Consider the following 19656-nt stretch of genomic DNA (forward strand, 5'->3'; position numbering starts at 1 on the left):
AAGAGGACTTGAAGCTTACTGATGAATACCAAAGACTACAGCCTTCAGTATGGACTTCATCTCAACATAAAGAAAACAAAAATCCCTACAACTTGACCAACAAGCAACATTATGATAAATGGAGAAAAAATTGAAGTTGTCAAGGGTTTCATTTTACTTGTATCCATAATTAATGCCCATAGATGCAGCAGTCAAGAAATCAAATGATGCACTGCATTGGGCAAATCTGCTGCAAAAGACTTCTTTCAAGTATCCAAAAGCAAAGATGTCACTTGGAGGACTAAAGTGAGCCTGACTCAAGCCATGGTGCTTTCAGTTGCCTCATATGCATGTGAAAGCTGGACAACGAACAAGAAAGACCAAAAAAGAATTGATGCCTTTGAATTATGGTATTGGTGAAGAATATTGAATATAACATGGACTGCCAGAAGAACAAACAAATTTGTCTTGGAAGAAGTACAGCCAGAGTGCTCCTTAAAAGCAAGGATGGCAAGACTTCGTCTCACATACTTTGGAAATGTTATCAGAAGGGACCAGTCCCTGGAGAAGGACATCATGCTTGGTAAAGTGGAGGGTCGTTGAAAAAGAGGAAGACCCTCAGAAAGATGGATTGACACAGGGGCTGCAACAATGGGCTCAAGTATAACAATGAATGTGAGGATGGTGCAGGACCAGGCAATGTTTCATCTGTTGTACATAGGGTCGCTATGAGTTGGTATCGACTCGATGGCAGCTAACAACAACTACAAAACTATAAAAATCATGAAGAAAAAATAGGTACAACACTAAGGACCCTAATATATGACATAAATAGAAGACCAAACAACTAAAAAATGCATACACAGAAGAAGATGAATCAGGTAAATCAGACCTCCTAGAAATTAAACACTTATGCACACAAAAGACTTCCTCAAAAGAGTAAAAAGAGAACCCACAGATTGAGAAAAAAATTTTGGCTATGACATATCTGACAAGGGCCTAATCTCTAAAACATATAGAAAACTTCAACAACTGAAGAACAACAAAAAAAGGAAAACAAACCAATTAAAAAATGGGCAAAGGACATGAACAGACACTTCACCAAAGAAGACATTCAGGCTGCAAACAAACATATGAAGAAATGCTAAATATCATTAGCAATTAGAGAGATGCAAATCAAAACTACAGTGAGATACCACCTCACCCGACATTACTGGCACTAATTAAAAGAGCAGAAAGTAACAAATGTTGTCAAGGTTGTGCAGAGACTGGAACTCTTATACACTGTTGGTAGGAACATAAAATGGTACAACCACTTCGGAAAACAGTATGGCACTTCCTCAAAAAGCTAGAAATAGAAATATCATATGATCTACCAATTCCACTCCTAGGTACACACCCTGAAGAAATAAGAGCCATGACACAAATAGGTATATGCACACCCATGTTCATTGCAGGATTATTCACAATAGCAAAAAGGTAGAAACAATCTAAGTGCCCATCAACAGACGAATAGATTAAATTGTGGTACACATACACAATGGAATACTAGGCAACAATAAAGAGTAATGATGCATCTGGGAAACATCTCACGACATGGATAAATCTGGAGGACATTATGTTGAGTGAAATAAGTCAATCACAAAAGGACAAATATTGTATGAGATCACTATTATACAGTAACAACAAAAGGTTTACACACAGGAAAAAAATTTCTTTGATGGTAACCAGCGATGGGACAGAGAGGGAGAGAAAATTACCAAATAGATAGTAGACATGTGTTAATACTGGTGAAGGGAATGGCAATACACAATATGGGAGAAGTCAGTACCAAAGCAAAAGTGGACACTAAGAGGAATGCAGGAATAAAGAACAATCATAATTACTACTAAAGCATAGATAATCCTGCAACGATAGCATTAACAAATAATAATATATGAATAGATATATAGATAGATATGCCAAGAGGTATGGGAGGGTGTAAGGGAGCACACCCACCACCAGATACAGATTTAGTGGCGGATAAATACATGACTGTAGGTGCTTCTCATGTATTAATATAGACAATATAGCACACAAGTGGCATTGTCAGGAAACCTCTTAGATATAGCCAGACACCTCATAGGATGAATTTCCTAGGCTCAAAGGAATAGGATCACAGACTTGGGGGACATCTACATCAATTGGCACAACTTAGTTCATAAAGACAGTGTTCTACATCCTACTTTGGTGGGTAGTGTCTGGGGTCTTAAAAACTTGCAAGTGGCCATCTAAGGTACAACTAATGGTCTCTTCCAGTCTGGAAAAAAACCAAAGACTCAAAAAAGCAATTAGTCCAAAGGACTGATGGACACATAAACCACTGCTTACATGACCCCGAGACCAGAAGAACTAGAAGGTGCCTGGCTACCACTACCAACTGCTCTGACTGATCACAACAGAGGGTCCCAGACAGAGAGGGAGAAAAATGTAAAACAAAAAATCAAATTCACAAAAAAGACCAGACTTACTGGTCTGACAGAGACTGGAGGAACCCTTGAGACTATGGCCCTAAGAGACCCTTCTGACCTGGAACTGAAGTTATTCCCGGAGACCAACTTGGCCAAACAACAGACAAACCTATGAAATAGACAAGGACACCCGAGAGGAACGTGCTTCTTAGAACAATCAGTTGTACAAGATCAAGAGAGCAACATTTGCCCAAAAGCAAAGATGGGAAGACAGGGGGAAGAAAAAAAACCAAACCCGTTGCCGTCGAATCGATTCCGACTCACAGCGACCTTATAGGACAGAGTAGAACTGCCCCATAGGGTTTATAAGGAGCACCTGGTGGATTTGAACTGCTGACCTTTTGGTTAGCAGCTGTAGCTTTTAACCACTATGCCATCACAGCTTCCAAGAATACAGGAAGCAGTAGAAAATCAAGATGAAATGAAATGGGGAACCCAGGACAGAAATTTAGAGAGTGCTGTCACATTGTGGGGAATGAAGCCAAGGCCATGAAACACTCTATGTACAAACTATCGAATGAGAATCTAATTTGTTCTGTAAACTTTCACCTGAAGCACAATAAAAAAGAAATCAGTGTAATTCACATATTAAAAAACTATATGATCATCTCAAAAGATGCATAAAAAGTATTTGACAAAATTAAACATCCCTTCCTGATTAAAAACTAGAAGTAGAAAGGAACTTTCTCAACCTGATAAAGCACATCCATGAAAAATCTACAGCTAACATCATACTTAATGTGAAAGTCTGAATGCTTTCTCCTGAAGATCAAGAACAAGGCAAGGATGTCTGTTCTCACTACTTCTTTTGAAGGTTCTAGCTAGTCTGATAAAGCAAGAAAAAGAAATAAAAAAGCATCAAAATCAGGAAAGAAGAAATAAAACTGTCTTTATTCACAGACGACTTGAACATCTATGTAGAAAATCTTACGAAAACTTCAAAAACAAACAAATGAATAGCTCCTAAGACAAATAAGTGAATTTAACAACGACAACAATGGATTGAATAGTGTTCCTTCAAAATCCATGTCTACCTGGAACCTCTAAATGTGACCTTATTTGGAAATAGAGTCTTTGCAGGTGTAATTAGTTAAGATGAGGTTATAGTGGGCTAAAAAAAAAACAAAAGCCAAACCCGTTGCTGTTGAGTCAATTCCGACTCATAGTGACCCTATAGGACGGAGTAGAACTGCCCAATAGGGTTTCCAAGGAATGCCTGGTGGATTTGAACTGCTGACCTTTTGGTTAGCAGCCATAGCATTTAACCACTACGCCACCAGGGTTTAGGTGGACCCTAAATCCAATGACTGATGTTCTTATAAGAAGAGAGGACACACAGAGACACAAACACACACAGGGAAGAGGGCCATGTGATGAAGAAGACAGAGATTGGAGTGATGCAACTACAAGCCAAGGAATGCCAAGGATTGCTGGGAGCCAACAGAAGCTAGGAGGATGCAAGGGAGAATTCTTCCCTACAGCCTTCAAAAGGAGCATGGCTGTGCTAACATCTTGAGTTTGGACTTCTGACTTCCAGAACAATAGTAGAATACATTTCTTTGGTTTTAAGCCACCCATGTTGTGGTACTTTGTTACAACAGCCCTAGGAAACTAATACCACAAGGTTGCAGGATAGAAGGTCAAAATACAAAAATCTGTTGTATTTCAATATGCTAGCAATGAAAAACCAGAAACTGAAATTAAAAAAAATTACAATAGCATCAAAAATATCAAATACTTAGGGTCAAATCTGACAAAAAATGCACAAATCCTGCGTACTGAAAACTACAAACCTTTGCTGAGATAAATTACAGAAGACTTAAATAACTGGAGAGATATATTGTGTTTATGGATGTTGTTGTTGTTGGTAGGTGCCGTCCAGTTGGCTCTGACTCGTAGTGACCCTATGTACAACAGAATGAAACACTGTCCTGCGCCATCCTTATAATCATTGCTATATTTAAGCTCCTTGTTGCAGTCACTGTGTCAACCCATCTCATTGAGAGTCTTCCTCTTTTTTTGCTGGCGCTCTACCAACATGATGTCCTTCCCTAGGGACTGATCCCTCCTGATAACATGTCCAAAATATGTGAGAAGTCTCACCATTCTTGCTTCTAAGGAACGTTCCAGCCATACTTCTTCCAAACAGATTTGTTTATTCTTTTGGCAGTCCACGGTATATTCAATATTCTTCACTAACACCATAATTCAAAGGTGTCAATTCTTCTTCAGTCATCTTATTCATTGTGAATGGGAAGACTCAATATTGTTAAGATGTCAATTCTGCCCAAATGCAATCCTAATTAAAATCTCAGAAGGCTGGTTTTTTTAAGAAATTAGCAAGCTGGTCTTAAAATTCCTGTAGAAATTCAAGGGACCTCAAATAGTCAAAACAACTTTGAAAAAACAGAACATAGTTGGATGACTTATACTATTTGCTTTCAAGACTTATGTAAATCTACAGTATTCAAGATAGTGTAGTATTGGTGTAAAGAAAGTCAAATAAATCAGTGGAACAGAATAAAATTTCTAGAAGTAGACCTACAACTGCAAAGGCAGTTCAGTACAGGAAGGACAGTCCTTTCAACAAGCACCAAAAAAAAAAAAAAAAACCGCTCCAAACCCATTGCCCTCGAATTGATTCCAACTCACAGCAACCTGGTAGGACAGAGTAGAACTGCTCCACAGGGTTTCCAAGGACCTGCTGGTGGATTCTAGCTGCTGACCTTTTGGTTAGCAGCCATAGCTCTTAACTACTGCACCACCATGACTCCTTTCCACAAATAGTGCTGTAATAATTGGAGATACACACACACACAAATAGAACTTAATACATACTTTATGTGATACACAAAGCTTAAATCATATACCTAAATGTAAAAGCAAAATCTGTAAAAACTTCTAGAATAAAACATAGGAGAAAATCTTTGTGACCTTATGTTAGGTAAAGATTTTTTTTTAAGATATGATGCTAAAACCATGATTCATAAAAGAAAAAAAATTGATAAATTGGATTTAATCAAAATTAAAAACTTCTGCTCTATGAAAGACACTGCCAAGCAAATAAAAAGACAAGTCACAGACTGGTAGAAAATATTTGCTAATCACCTATCTGTTACAGGGCTAGTATTCAGAATATATAAAGAACAGTCAAAATGCAAAAATAAGAAAACAATCCAATTTTTTTATTGTGTTTTAAGTAAAAGTTTACAATTCATGTTAAGTTTCTCATACAAAAACTTATACACACATTGTTATGTGACCCTAGTTGCTCTCCCTACAATGTAACAGCACACTTCTCTCCACCCTGTATTTCCCATGTCCATTCAACCAACTCCTGTCCCCCTCTGCCTCCTCATCTCGCCTCCTGACAGGAGCTACCCACATAGTCTCATGTGTCTACTTGAGCTAAGAAGCACACTCCTCACCAGTATCACTTTATGTCTTATAGTCCAGTCTAATCTTTGTCTGAGGAGTTGGTTTCAAGAATGATTTTAGTTTTGGGCTAACAGAGAATCCGGTTACCACGACCTGTGGGGTCTCTCCAGTCTCAGTCAGACCATTAAGTCTGGTCTTTTTACTAGAATTTAAGGTCTGCATCCTACTTTTCTCCTGCTCCATGAGGAATTCTCTGTCGTGTTCCCTGTCAGGGAAGTCATTGGTGGTAACCGAGCACCATCTAGTTCTTCAGGTCTCAGGCTGATAGAGTCTCTGGCTTATGTTGCCCTTTCAGTTTCTTGGGCTCATATTTTCCTTGTGTCTTTGGTGTTCTTCATTCTCCTTTGCTCCAAGTAGGTTGATGCATCTTAGATGGCCACTTGCTTGCTTTTAAGACCCCAGACACTACTCATCAAAGTGGGATGCAGAAGGTTTTCTTAATACACTTTGTTATGCCACTTGACCTAGATGTCCCTGAAACCATGGTCCCCAGACCCCTGCCCCTGCTACTTTGTCCCTTGGTGTGTTTGGTCGTATTCAAGAAACCTCTTAGCTTTTGGTTTAGTCCAGTTGTGCTGACTTCCCCTGTATTGTGTGTTGTCCTTCCCTTGACCTAAAATAATCCTTGTCTACTATCTAATGACTGAATCCCCTCTCCCTCCCTCTCCACCCTCATAACCATCAAAGAATGTTTTCTTCTGTGTTTAAACCTTTTTTTGACAAACAACCCAGTTTTAAAAAGAGCAAAAGGTTTGAACAGACACTTCACCAAAGAAGATTTGATGGCAAATAAGCACATGAAAAAATGATCAATCTCATTAGTCAATACAGAAATGCAAACGAAAACCACGATGAAATACTACTACACACCAATTTGAATGGCTAAAATTAAAAAGACTGTTCATACCAAGTTTTGGCAAGGATTTGGAGCAACTGGAACTCTTATAAACTGTACAGAGGCTGCCAGTTGTTCCCCTCCTTTTAGTATGAACCCATGTAGCCTCCTACCCTCAGGGTTTTAGCGGAGCTCATGGCCTCTCAGAACAAAGACTGTGTTTCCCAGTCTCCCTTGCAGCTAGATGTTGTCATGCAACCAAGTTCCAGTCAATGCGGTTTAATAGAAAGTAGTATTTTCAATTTCCAAGAAAGGAGGCATGCCATTCTTTTTCTCCTTCCTCCTTCCTGCAACCTGGAAGGAAAGTGGAACAGCCATTTGGACCATGATGAAGCTTTGAGAATGGAGGCCAGGCACAATAAATCAACAAGGTAGAAGGGGCTTAGTTCCCTAGGTAGACCCGAGACACTTTAGCATCCCTGGACTGCCTACATCTGGATTTTAATCTGTGAAGGAAGGACACTTCTCCTTTAGGTTTACCATTACTTGCAGCTGCACCTAATAGTAACTAATACTATGAACGTAATACAGATATGCCTAGAAGAATTAACACCAAAATGTTAACAAATGGTTATCTCTAGTAGTGAGATTTTTTTCTGGCAGGGGAGGGGGGAGGGAGTATTGTTTTCTTAATCTTTTCTCTGTTGTTTCTATAAACACATATTAAGTAAAAATTAATCAAGTTGTTTTCATTTTGAAAAACATGATCCTGGTTTTTAGACAGGTACTTTTGTGTTCATGCCACACACACCCACCTCCCTGAGCAACCCTGAGCTGTAGTAGGGCTGAGAGCTGTTGGAACAGCTCAGATCCTAGATGGCTGTCCCTCCCCACGTAATGCTCCTCGGGCTGTCACATTGCAGTTCTGGGCACTCTGCACTTGCCCCTCATTAACTTCCACAGATTCTCTGACCACCCACCTGGGCCTGGTTCAGGTTGGGGACGGGACAAACTGTGTATGCAGGCATGAGCAACCTCTGTTCCCCCAGAGGTAGAAAGGGGAGCAGCTGGGAGAGCCAGGGAGCATTTGGGTTCAAGATCCCGCAGAAAATGCCCTCAGAAGTAAACAAGAATGAATGGAGGATCGAGGCCTTGAATGACAGCCCAGACCCAGAAGATGAAAGGAGGGGGGATTACAGCTCAGGTTTTTAGGATCAGGGGTCAAAGGGTCCCAGGGAAACCTGGTACTTTGTCCTCAAGGTCCTCTTCTTGCTCCTCCCCCTTGGCTCGTTCCTAAATTGATTTTACACCTGGAAGTGTTTGCTGCTGAACTTTGATCAAGCAGCCTTCCTGATGATCCCTCTGGGCAAAGCTCTAATGGCAGGTGCCCCCAATTTCTTTCTTAGGGACCCTGACTCATTTGGTTCTAAGTTCCCCTGGGTTTAATATTGCCCCTCTCCTGAGCCAGGTATTTCTCCAGCACCAGGTTAGAGAGGCAATCTGTGTAGAGAGGACGGAGATGACCCTTTGCTTATAGTGACTGTAGAATATGGTTTCTGGAACAGTTCTGAACATAAATATTTTAACCATCTGTCCTCATATAGACAGGAGGCTTCTGATTTTAATGTCTACTTTATAGCTGTGGAAACTGAGGCTCAGGAAATTAAAAGATTTGCCTAAGGTCTGCTGCAGGAGGTTCCAATGCTGACGGAAAGGAGGCCTGCTCTGTGCATTCTCAAAACGTGCTAGAGGTTGCCAGGAGCAAAGAATTAAAGGGGTTTGGAATGTGAGCTGGAAAAGGAGTAGGGTAGGGGTGGAAGAAGGCGTCCTGGTGGTGCAGTGGTTAAGCACTCAGCTGGTAACCAAAAGGTTGAGAATTCGAACCCACCAGCAGCTCTTTGGGAGAAAGATGTGGCAGTCTTCTTCCATAAAGATCACAGCCTTGGAAACCCTATGGGGCAGCTCTATTCTGTCCTGTAGGGTTGCTGTGAGTGAGTGGACTCAATGGCACACTACAACAACAGAGGTGGAAGAGAGGGTGAGATCGGGTGTCTGGGAGATGGGGGCAGCATAGAGAAGGCAAAGTAGGCTGTCACCCAAGACCCTTACCCCCTTTCACCAGAAAATCTTGCCTCGGTAGATATAACTCCTCAGTACTGCCTGTCACAAAGGGGCCTTCAACTGATGATGAATGAATGAACAAATTAATGAATACAAAGGGAGACAGACAGTTTATTGTATTGAAAAAAGGGAATACAAAATCAAGAAGCAAAACCTTCTAGAACCTTGGTGGCCCAAATCCCTCTGAGTACCCCCATATTCACCAAGACCGTTAGGCCTCTCAAATCTCTCCAAATCTGGACAGCTATGAGGTGTGAGGGCTCTGTGCCCAGTCCATGCGGATGGGGGCTCAAGAGTTACCCCCATCCTGAGTCTGTGCTCACAGATACACAGACCTCAATCCCTGGAATCCTTTGGTTGGGATCATGCATGCCAGGCCCCCTTGAAGCAGAGCCAGGTCTGGAAGTGCAGACAGAGAAGCCCCGGTCCCAGGCTTTGCAGGCAGAGAAGAACTTGGTGGTGTCATATGAACAGTAAGGTTGCCCTGACCTCTAGGTGTGGCAGGACCAAGATCGAGGTGTCACCAGTCCCCAGAAGGTTGTCTGTGCCAGAGGGGTGAAAGTTGTGAATGAGGTCCCTCCCGATGCCCTCCTATACATCCAAGATATGGGAGCCCATCACCCCCAATCTAGGCCCTGGTGCCTGACCATGGTTATTGAGTTGGGGAGCAGTAGGGTGCTGATGTTGGGAAGGGGAGTATAGCCTCTTGGGTGGAAAGCTGCAGGGGCCTGGCATCATCGTGGTCTCTCACCTGGGGCAGGGGGCAGTGCCGCCTGGCGTACCACTCCTGGCAGTAAAGGCTGACCTGGATGCCCTGGCCCAGAAAAAGCAGGGTCCACATTAGTACATTCCACGCTGGGGCCGTGTGCTGGTCATGCATGGTGAAGTTCAGCAGCCCTGCCGCAAGGGAACAGGTGGTCACCTCAGCTTCCAGAAACTGTGCTTATCTCCCTGGCTTCCCTCCCATCCCAGAGCACCAGGAAGAGATAGAGCAGGAAGGCCCTGTAGGGGAAGGTCTTGAACTCAGCTCTGTAACCCCATGGAGTCTCAAGTGATTCGTGTAAAATCAGGATTCTTCAGTTTACACCTCTATATCTCATACTGTACCTCCAGATTTTCTCCCCTTTGTCTCCCTATATGAGTGTTCCACATAGAGGATATAGCTACATACTCCACTCCAAACAGAAAACCTTCTCCCATGTCCTCCAGGATTCCCCTTGCTGCCTCTCAATGCTGCCCCCCACCTCATTCCCAAGTCCTTCCATGCTCCAGCTCTCATACTCAGCAGCCTCCCCTCCTGTCCTGGGTATGTGGCCTTCCCTATCAGTCTGGAATCTCTCTCTAGAAACAGGGCTCAGGCCTCCTCCTCCAGATGTCTCTCTCGTTAGTGCCACTCAGAGGCCAAGCTCACCTCCAAAGACGAGGAAGAGCATCAGCATGACAGGGTAGAAGAATCCGAGGACGAAGCAGAAGATATACTCATGAACTACTGCAGAGACCAGGAACACACTGAACATGGCTGCCCCTCGTGCCTGGCCACCAAAGAGCTGGCAGGGGTGAGAGAAGGGGGAAGTGAGTCTTCTTGACACCCTTCTTCAAAGAGCCCCTTCCTTAAGGAAGCCAGGAAGCAATGTGCGCAATGGAAAGAATATGGGATCTGGAATGAGAAGGGCTGGAGTTAGTCTTATTTAAGAGCATTTTATCAACCCTTTGGGCCTTATTTGCAATTTTCAAATGGGGATTATTATAATATACTTACTTCTCAGGGTTACTGTGCAGATTAATGTATGTGAAAACCCTTGGTTACTGAAAATTACTATATGCATGTTCCCTAGAAGATTAAGGAGGGGAGAAATGCCCTGAGGAAGGAGTAGAATTAAGGACAAGGAAGGAAAAAAGATAATAAGGACTTTCTGTCTATTGGGTTGGGTAGAACAGGGGCAGGTGGAGGTCAATGGGGCCTTTCGTCTGGAAAAGGTAGGAGGTGCAGACGGGTGGAAGGGTGTCCCTGAGAGGCTCCATTAACTGGGAGCTGAGGGGGTGTGTGGAGCTCGTACCCACAGCCCGTCCTGATATACGTAGCTGTACAACCAGTCGTGGACCACCACGTTCCAAGTGCGGTAGTAGTTGGAGAAGGACGTTGAGTTCCACCAGTCCTGGGGAAGGAGTGGGGCGGGGTGGGGGTGGGAGATGGGCATCGAGGCGTGTTTCTTCCCAGGCATACCTTCTTGCCCTTGCTCCCTCTGCCTGCACCCTGTCACAGTGTTCTCCAAGAAGGGCCCACTCCGGGCAGAACAGAGAGCAGGCACCCTCCCAGCTCCCTCCTCAGGATCTGGGGTCCCTGCACTCCCTCCTAGTCCACCTCTCAGGAGAAGACGACTCCTAGTACCATTCACACAAAAGCAGTTGACTCTGGCTGGCCAAGAGATGTGAAGTAGTATTACCACACCCAGACAAGCGCATTTCTCATTGTGGGAAATTGACTGACAACTGAAGTGACACACAACATAGCCGCCATCCTCCCCAAATCCCTGCCCAGGCCCCCCTGCCTCCAGCTCCCATCTGGCCCAGGCCTAGGCCCAGGCCCTACCCGGTAGAACATCCTATCTCCAAATCGCAGCATCTCCGCGAAGGCGTTGAGCCAGCTGTGGAGGAAGGCGAAGAAGATGAGCAGCAGCATGAGGATGCCTGGCAGGTGGGGCAAGGGGCTTCAGGTCAGATTGGCTCACTGGGCTGCCCAAGCAGTTCTGGTCTGGGCTCTGAGGAGCCCCCACCCAGCAACCAGAGCCCAATTTCATATCAACCACTAACTCATGAATTCATTAATTCTTCCACTTGCTTGTTAACATTTATTTGGCAGATACTGCAGTTACACAGATGAATCTCAAAGCTCCTGGACATTGGGAGGTCAGGCAGTGGTCGTGGGGAGGGAGAGAAAAATGCCCAATCACACAACAAGCTCAAATGTAATAGAGCTAAACATGGTAGCCCCTGATGCATTTAGGATTGCAGAACAAGGAATGGGTCATGATGGTTGAGGACTAAAGCAAGGCTTCCTAGAGGAGGGGGCATCTCGGCCATGAGCCTCCAGGAGGGAACTAGATTCCATGGCTGGAAAATAGGGAAAGGGAATTCCAAGCTGAGGGACCAGTATGGGCAAACGCCTGGAGACAAGGAAGCGCATGTCTTTCTGAGAACGGGTAAGCTTATGGTGAGATGAGTTTACTAGTCTGAGAAGATAGGCTGGGCTTGCATGAAAGGAACTTTGAGTGCCAGACCAAGGATTCAAATCTTATCTGTATGTGCCAGCAGTGGAGAGTCACTGGGGTTTTTGAAGCAGATAAAAAAAAAAAAAAGATAAGGAATGATTAATTAGGAGTTGGAAAATTCACCCAGGCAGTGGGGTCAAGAAAGATGGGAGAGGAAAGATGGCGATGACAAGGAGACAGGTGAGGGGGCTGATGTGGAAAGAGGGAGGAGGTGGTAATCTGAACTGAGACCATGGCAGGCAATGAGGGTTGATAGCTGAGGGAGATGGTGTTGAAACTGACCGAAGGGGAAGAGTGAGAGGAGTGAGAAGTTCCTTGATGAGCCTTCTCCAGTCCTGTTTTTAGTGGGCTTACCTGGCAATGTGGCATGCAGGACAGAGAGCACCAGGGCACGGGTGCTGAAGGGCTCCTGGCTCATGTTGGCAAAGACAGGAACACAGAGACGGCAAAGGATAAAGCAGGCGTAGAGTATGCAGCCCAGGGCCTGGAGAGGGAGTGGAGGAACACACAACTTTGTGAGGGGGCACAGGCAGCTGCCCCTCACCCTATAATTAGGCCTATGGCCCAGCATCTGCCTCCTTTTCCCTTAGCACTACCCTCCCTCCCGCTTCCCAGGTCTTCCCACCTCACTCCCACAAATGCCCCCTCAGCCACCATGAGTCACAAGGTGGTCCACTCTTCTACTCCATCTTCTGACCTGGGCAAAGTTCTTGGCCACATAATTCCACCTGACGTGGGGTGTCCTGCAGCAGAAATGGGGATAATATGTTTCTCATCCTTTTATCTTGTCCGCTACTCAGGCCTGGACGTGGGTTCTGGGGTCATCTCTCTGCAGCTCCCTCAACTGCTCGGGCCTGGGAGGATTACCTGGGAAGGTGGGGGTCTAGGACACTTTAGACCTTCCATAACAGAGATAACAAATGGATCTGTACCTTGGGTGTCAGCTAGAGTGACAAACCATCCAGTTTGCTCTGGAATGAGGAGCTTCCAGGGACGTGGGATATTCAGTGCTATAACTGGGACAGTCTTGGGTAAACCAGACAGTTGGTCACCCCAGTGTCACCATGGGCTGAGCAAGGAGGAAGGGTAGTCTACCTGCCACTTATTTCCCATCCTTAATATGAGATGTTTTGTGAGATAGTGCCTGGAGGAGACTAAAGACCTCAGGAAGGAGGGCAGAGAAAGAAAAGGAAAAGGTCCCTGATGGGCCTGGGCATTTGGGGAAGGGGTGGAGGGTCTTACCTGGGGTAAGCCTCCCTGTAGATGAGTGTGGGGCAGAAGAGGAAGTAGAGATAGCTGGAGAAACTGGGAGCTCGGATCACCTCTCCTGGAGAGGGAGAGTGAGAGGGGTGGGTCAGTGAAGGGGGTAGGGAGAGAGGGTAAGAGGGCTGTTGGGGAAGGGCAGTGGGACTGGTGAATGGAGAGCAGGTTAGGACAGAGGTGTAGAGGGAGATGGGTGAAGGGCTGGATATAGGGTCTGGGTGTGGGTTGAGGGAAGTAAAACTGGGCAGGAGCTGAATCTGCTCTTTAACACCCCCTCTTTTGCCTCCATTCCAGGGGCCCCATGTTCTGGTGCAGGGCCTGCTGTGGCTAGGGTTTCATTTGGCCCCCACAAATTCCACCATGCATTCTCCTTCGCCTTCTATCTTGACCCCCTAATAGAAGGTTCTCATGCCCTGAGTCTTTCCAGGCAAGGGTAATAGGGGAAGCACTAGAATCCTGGGCAACATTCACAGGGTGGGCCCTGAGAATGTCTAATGACTGAGGCCTACAGAGCCCAGATGGAGGCCAGAACTGCGCCCAACGGGCAAGACAAGCTTAGGAATGCAGAGCTTTTATGAGGATTCTGAAACCACTGGCTTTATTCAACCAGCCAAGAGGACTGAGGACACAGAGGGGCCAGATGAAGGCCTCACCTCCTCTGGCATGAAGGGTTCCAGGCACAGCCTCTCTCAGGAAGGAGTAGCTTTTCATCAGGAACCGGACCTGATATGGAGTGGAAGGGAGGCCAAGTTGCTGTGTAACTTTGAGCAAATCACTTAATCTCCCTGTGCTCTCGTTTCAGGAGAGAGGCAGGCAAATTTTAAGATCTGTATGCCCAGAGCTCATGATTTATATTTTTGTCGGATCGCCTTACAGCCCAACATAGACCGCTGCTGGAGTGAGCCGACGGTAAAGACGGTCGGAAGTACACACCACCCAGTTCGCTTGCATTTCCTTTCAGCGGGCTGGCAGGTTCCTTCAAGTCCCTCGCAACGGACTCTGCCCCTAGTAACTAGCTCCGCCTCTGTCAAGACTGCATCAAGTGCCCTCTTTCAAATGGACTCCGCCCCCTCTTTGGGGCACACCCCCTGTAGAAATAACCCGTCCCATTCGTCTTCTCTCACCCCTCACCTGTTCAAAGACTAGAATACTGCGCGAGGCAGGCGGGAGCTCATGCTCCACGGCCACGTGCAGGGGAAGCACTCCGAGGAGCGCGATGTGGGCAGCCAGCAGCACGCAGCCCAGGCCCGCCCCCAGGGTCCAGTCGCCTCCATCTCGGGGCCTCGCCCATAGCTGCAGGGCCTGGTAGGGCACCAGTAGGGTGGACAGGAACATGGGTACCCACGTCACCAGCGCCAAGGGCAGCTGTCCGAAGGTGAAGATGAGTAGGTCAAACTCCAGCAGCAGCCTTGGAGTGGGAGAAGGTGAGACAAAGCAGACAAAAGTGTAGTCCGTCCTTGTCGCAAGCGCTTTAGTCAGAGCCCTTCAACGATAAACTGAGGTATCTTGAGGAGGCTGTGAGCTCCTCATCCCTGAAGGTGTTGAAGAATGGCTTCTCTGTTACCCAGGACCTCTGACGTGGCCCCAGGAGATTTAGTCACAGAAGGGGGTTTGATTCTTTAGAGTCCTTTGTGAATTTTGTGATGTTGCAGAAGGGTTCAGTACTCTGTATAGCACGGGTGTTAGGATATGAGTTATTTAGCTTTTAATTTTGATTTTGTTACCTTTGTGCCTTTGGAGTATCTGTAGTTGTAGACTATAGCTAATGGAGTTCATTCAGGTTGTCCAGTTTTTTGTTTGCTTAGGTTAAGAGTATATGGTGTGTAATGGTGCAAAACTGGAAACAGGTGAACAAAGGGGGCAGTGATGGATGGTTCAGTGGTAGGATTCTCAGCTTCCATGTGGGAGACCTAGACTCATTCCCGGCCAATGTACCTCATGCACAGACACCACTCATCCATCAGTGGAAGTCTGTGTATTGCTATGATGCTGCACAGGCTTCAGAGGGGCTTCCAGATTAAAACAAACTGGGTAGAAAGACCTGACTATCTGCTTCTGAAAATCAGCCAATGGATAAAACTGTCCGATGCACAACCGTCAGGGTTGCCATGAGTCAGGGCTAACTCCGTGGCAGTTAACAACAAAGAACAGATATACAAAATCCTGTGCCTCCATACTCTGCAGGCATTAAAAATAATGGAAGTAGAGTTCTGTGTGTTGACATGGGAAGATGTCCAAGATATTTCGTTAGGGGGTAAAAACAAATTGCAAAACAAGAGGTACACTATCTTATTTTTGTAAAAACCTCACAAAATACATATCTTTGGTTCTTATGTACACATGAATGTGAATGCATGGAAAATGGTCTGGACGGAAACTCTCAAAACTGCTTAAAATACATACCTCTGGGGAGCAGTCTGGGCTTGAGGAGGGTGAACAATAAGGACTGCCGCTTTATGTGTACTTGGACTTTTTGCTATGAGATTTTTTCCTTGTAGTACTCATATAATTGGGGCCCTGGTGGTGTAGTGGTTAAGAGCTTTGGCTGTTAACCAAAAGGTCGGGAGTTCGAATCCACCAGACGCCCCTTGGAAACCCTGTGGGGCAGTTCTACTGTGCCCTATGGGGCTGCTATGAGTTGGAATCCACTCCATGGCAATGTGTTTTTCAGGTTTATAAGGAGCCCTGGTGGCGAAACGGTTAAAGTACTTGGCTGCTAACCGAAAGGTCCGTGGTTCGAACCCACCAGCTGCTTTGCAGGTAATCTGCTCCTGTAAAGTTTTCATCTTAGGAAATCCTACGGAGCATGTGGGAGACACGCAAATATAGCCCCCAGGGGTATACAGCCTATGAACTGCTCTCATATCGTGAATAGGCCCTCTGAGGCTCATCCCTTGAGTAGGGGCTGCTTCATGGGGGAACCTACCCACCAAGGCACTTGTCTGCATGTCTGTCTTCCCCACAAGACTGGGAATGCCTCATAGACGGGGGTGGTGTCAGCCTGGCTCATCTTTCTGGCCCCTCGGACTGGCATTTAGTAGGTGCTCAATGGAGATTACTTGGATTAATAGAATTGATTTGTGTAAGCAGTGGTGATTGGGGCATAGCTCTGAGACACACACGCTATGTACATATCTGCCTCAGGGCAAGGTCCCTATTGAGAAGAATTTGAGAGGGGCAGGGTATCCTCAGAATGGCTGACTTTGGGAGGAGAGACCAAGGGCCATTCAAGGTATAAAGGGAAGGACCTCAAGGTGGGTTTTAGGTGGGGATGTTATTAGAAAGTTGAATGATACTGACATGTGTCCAATAATCAAAGGGAGACCTGTGCCCTCATGGACCAGTGGCAGGTAGAGCACTGGTGACCCACAGGGTCTGATCTGTGTGCTTCTTCCGGGCGCTAGTGGAGCCTACCTGCCCTCATCAATGAAGTCGATGGCCAGGGTGCTGATGATGAAGACACACAGGCCGGCGATGAACATGTGGTAGATGGTGCGGAAATGCTGCACCTCCATCAGCTCACTGGAGGGACAGGGGCCCAAATATCAGTGTGGGCAGGGTCCTCAAGGTTGTCTGGACTAGTTCAGGTACTGTACACATGAGGGCATGGGGCCTAGTAATTAGGAACTTCCAGCCAAGGGCTAGGATGTGGCTGGGGCTTCTGTCCAAAGTTCTTCCTAGCCCAGACACTTCTCTTCCTGGTGGCGTTTCTTCCATAGCCACACCCAGGGCAGACGGGGAAACTGAACCTTAGAGACCTCCAAGTCCTCTCCCAAACCACCTAGCACCTGGGGATGAGAAATGAGGTATTCTGGACCCCAGCTGAAGCCCTTCCTTTTCTTCTCATCCCCTGTCCTCACCCCTAACTTACTCAAGCAGGGACTTGCGGATGATGAAAACTTTCCGTTTCCCAAGGGTTGACTCCCGGGTCCTGAATTGAGATGGTTGTTCTGGGTCAAGACCCAAAGGACGAAGGCAGTGGGCAGAGGGCAGGGTCATGGGGAAGGTCAATACTTGGAAGTCAAAGGTAGTAATAGAGGAAAGTCAGGGCCAAGGCCAGAGGGCAAGACCAGGAAGAAGGTCAGGGCCAGGGCAGAGCAAGTGACCACTGACAGAAAAAGGCTCAGAAGGTAGAAGTCAGGATCAGGAGGATGGGGCCGTAAGGGGGGAATAGGGAAGATCAAAGTCAGGGTCACTGCCAAGGCTGACAAAGGGCTCATAAGATGGTCTTTATGGCTGGTGATCCTTACGGTGGAGGGGCCTCTCCAGCCATTCCCCAACTCCCATATTCCTCAGACCCTTACTTGCTCAAGGAGTCTGGGGGAGTAGTGGGCAGGGGTCCGCCTTGTGGCAGATAGGATTGTACGGCCTCCCACACAGCACGATCCAGCAGCTCCATCAGCTGTCCCTGAGCTTGCTGCAGCAACTGAGTCTTCATAGCCTATGGGACAAGGCCAGGGAAGGGCCCACCACCTCTCGTTCAGTCAGCCATCCTCTGGATCCCCAAACATTTACTGAGCTTGGCTAAGGACAGTGCTAAGTGCTAGGATTTGAAGTTCCTGCTGGAGGTTTCCCAGAAATTTCTCTACTTCTAGCCCCCAGGGCCGCAGTGAGGACCCAGGAATGACATGGGAGCAATGCTTCCATTCCCTGGGCCTGCAACCCAACCACCTTCGCATCTCTGAGCCCTTATTCTCCTAGTATTGACCCACAGCCTTCTCTCTCCTGACCTCTGATCCCACTTACAGGAAGATTCTCTCTTCACTGGCTGACTTTTGGTCCCAGCCTTAAGGCCTGGGTTTCAAACCCCTCCATCTTAACCTTTAACTCTAATATGATCTTTGAACTCAAGAACAAATTTCCTTTATCCCCAAACTGGTCCTCACCCCTGCCTCCCGCCCCTCCAGGACCTGTCCATCTTGACCTCTGACGTGTGACGCCTCTCACCTCCATATGCCGAGTCCATTGTACCAAATCTGGGGCTCTATGCGTCTCAGTGCTTCCTAGGAGGAGGGTCAAAGTGCACACTCAAGGGAGAAAAGTTAGGGTTTGGGGGTGTCCTGCAGACCCAGAGGCATCTTCTGTCCAGGAAATGCAATCTGTTTGCTCAGCAGCCCCCAGACCCAACCAGTTGATATCTAGTATCATGGGTGGGGCAATCAGAAGGGGAAGTCCTTTTTGCAGGGGTTGAGGGGACCATTACTGAAAATAGGGCATCTAGGGAACAGGAAGCTGTTCCATGTACCCTCTGGGGTTAAAGGGTCAGAAAGATAAGGCAAGGCTACAGCTCTGAATATCCCTTGCTGCCTCCCTCTCCCTACTGGGCGATTTGGGGCAGAGGCCAGGGTCTGCCTTCCCAGGACTCCCAGGACAGCAGGAAAGATTGAAGTTAGGCAGTGGGAGCCTCCTCTCAACCATGCATCCTCACCTCCAGGCCAACCTGAGCTTTCTATACCCCCAGAGGGTGGCTCACCTTCTCCAGAGGGTGGCTCACCTTCTCCAGAAGGTTGGTGCTCCTGCTGTTCTCCCAGCCCTTCTCTCCTCCGCAGATGAGCCCAACTTGGCTCCATGTGAGTCTTGAGTGGGCAGCAGGCGGCTGTTGCCCCTGTTCCCTCCTTCTCTTCACTGCCTGCTGAGTACCTGCCCCACTCGACTCAGCTGACAGCTCCAAAGACTAAAGTCCTTTTAGGAGGAGGGGGCCTCCAGAAACACAACAGGTTATCTGATCTGGAGGGCAGCACTCAGCTACAGGCCCTGTCTGATGGCTGTCACAAGGACCGATGCATCCCCCTGACACGGCACCACCTCCCAGAGGCCCAGCTCCAAGTGAGCTCTCCCTCCCACAGGAATGGTAGCTGTGCACATCTGGGGACTTGGCCTCTCTGAGGCTTATCACACAGCACAGCTCTCCTTCCGCTTCCGGCCTTTCTGGATGCAGGCTGAAGGTTGGGGAGGAGTCAGGACCATCTTCAGGTATCAGTGCACTTGGCTCCCTTAGCCCTTGAGATAAAGTGTGTGGAAGAACCTTGCCAACTCACAGGCATTAGATATATGTGATCAGTGTTCTGATGGAGTTGCCACCCAGGACAGCTGTGGTGCTCCGGCCTCTCCAGGAATTATTGGGTGTCAGGGCCTCTGAATGTTAGTTCTTTCCTACACCTGCTTGGGTTAGCATGTAGGCAGAAAGGAGACAAAACAAACACTTATTCAGCACCTTGGGAATGCTAAGTATTGTCGTGTA

General features: G+C 46.8%; 1 protein-coding gene across 1 annotated transcript; it reads right to left on the reverse strand.

Annotated features, from left to right (window-relative positions):
* Positions 1-9374: 9374 nt before the first annotated feature.
* On the reverse strand, positions 9375-18985 carry SOAT2 (sterol O-acyltransferase 2). The gene is made up of 15 exons (XM_064284176.1): positions 18910-18985; positions 18363-18418; positions 17720-17856; positions 17287-17346; positions 16830-16937; positions 14547-14823; positions 14069-14138; positions 13395-13479; positions 12850-12895; positions 12507-12636; positions 11474-11571; positions 10941-11039; positions 10295-10430; positions 9635-9780; positions 9375-9425 (listed from the first exon to the last, which is right to left on the reverse strand). The coding sequence occupies exons 1-15, from the start codon at positions 18983-18985 to the stop codon at positions 9375-9377; spliced, it is 1575 nt and encodes a 524-aa protein (XP_064140246.1).
* Between the last annotated feature and the right edge of the window lie 671 nt (positions 18986-19656).

This window comes from Loxodonta africana, chromosome 4 (assembly GCF_030014295.1).
Source record: "Loxodonta africana isolate mLoxAfr1 chromosome 4, mLoxAfr1.hap2, whole genome shotgun sequence".
Classification (NCBI taxonomy): Eukaryota; Metazoa; Chordata; class Mammalia; order Proboscidea; family Elephantidae; genus Loxodonta; species Loxodonta africana.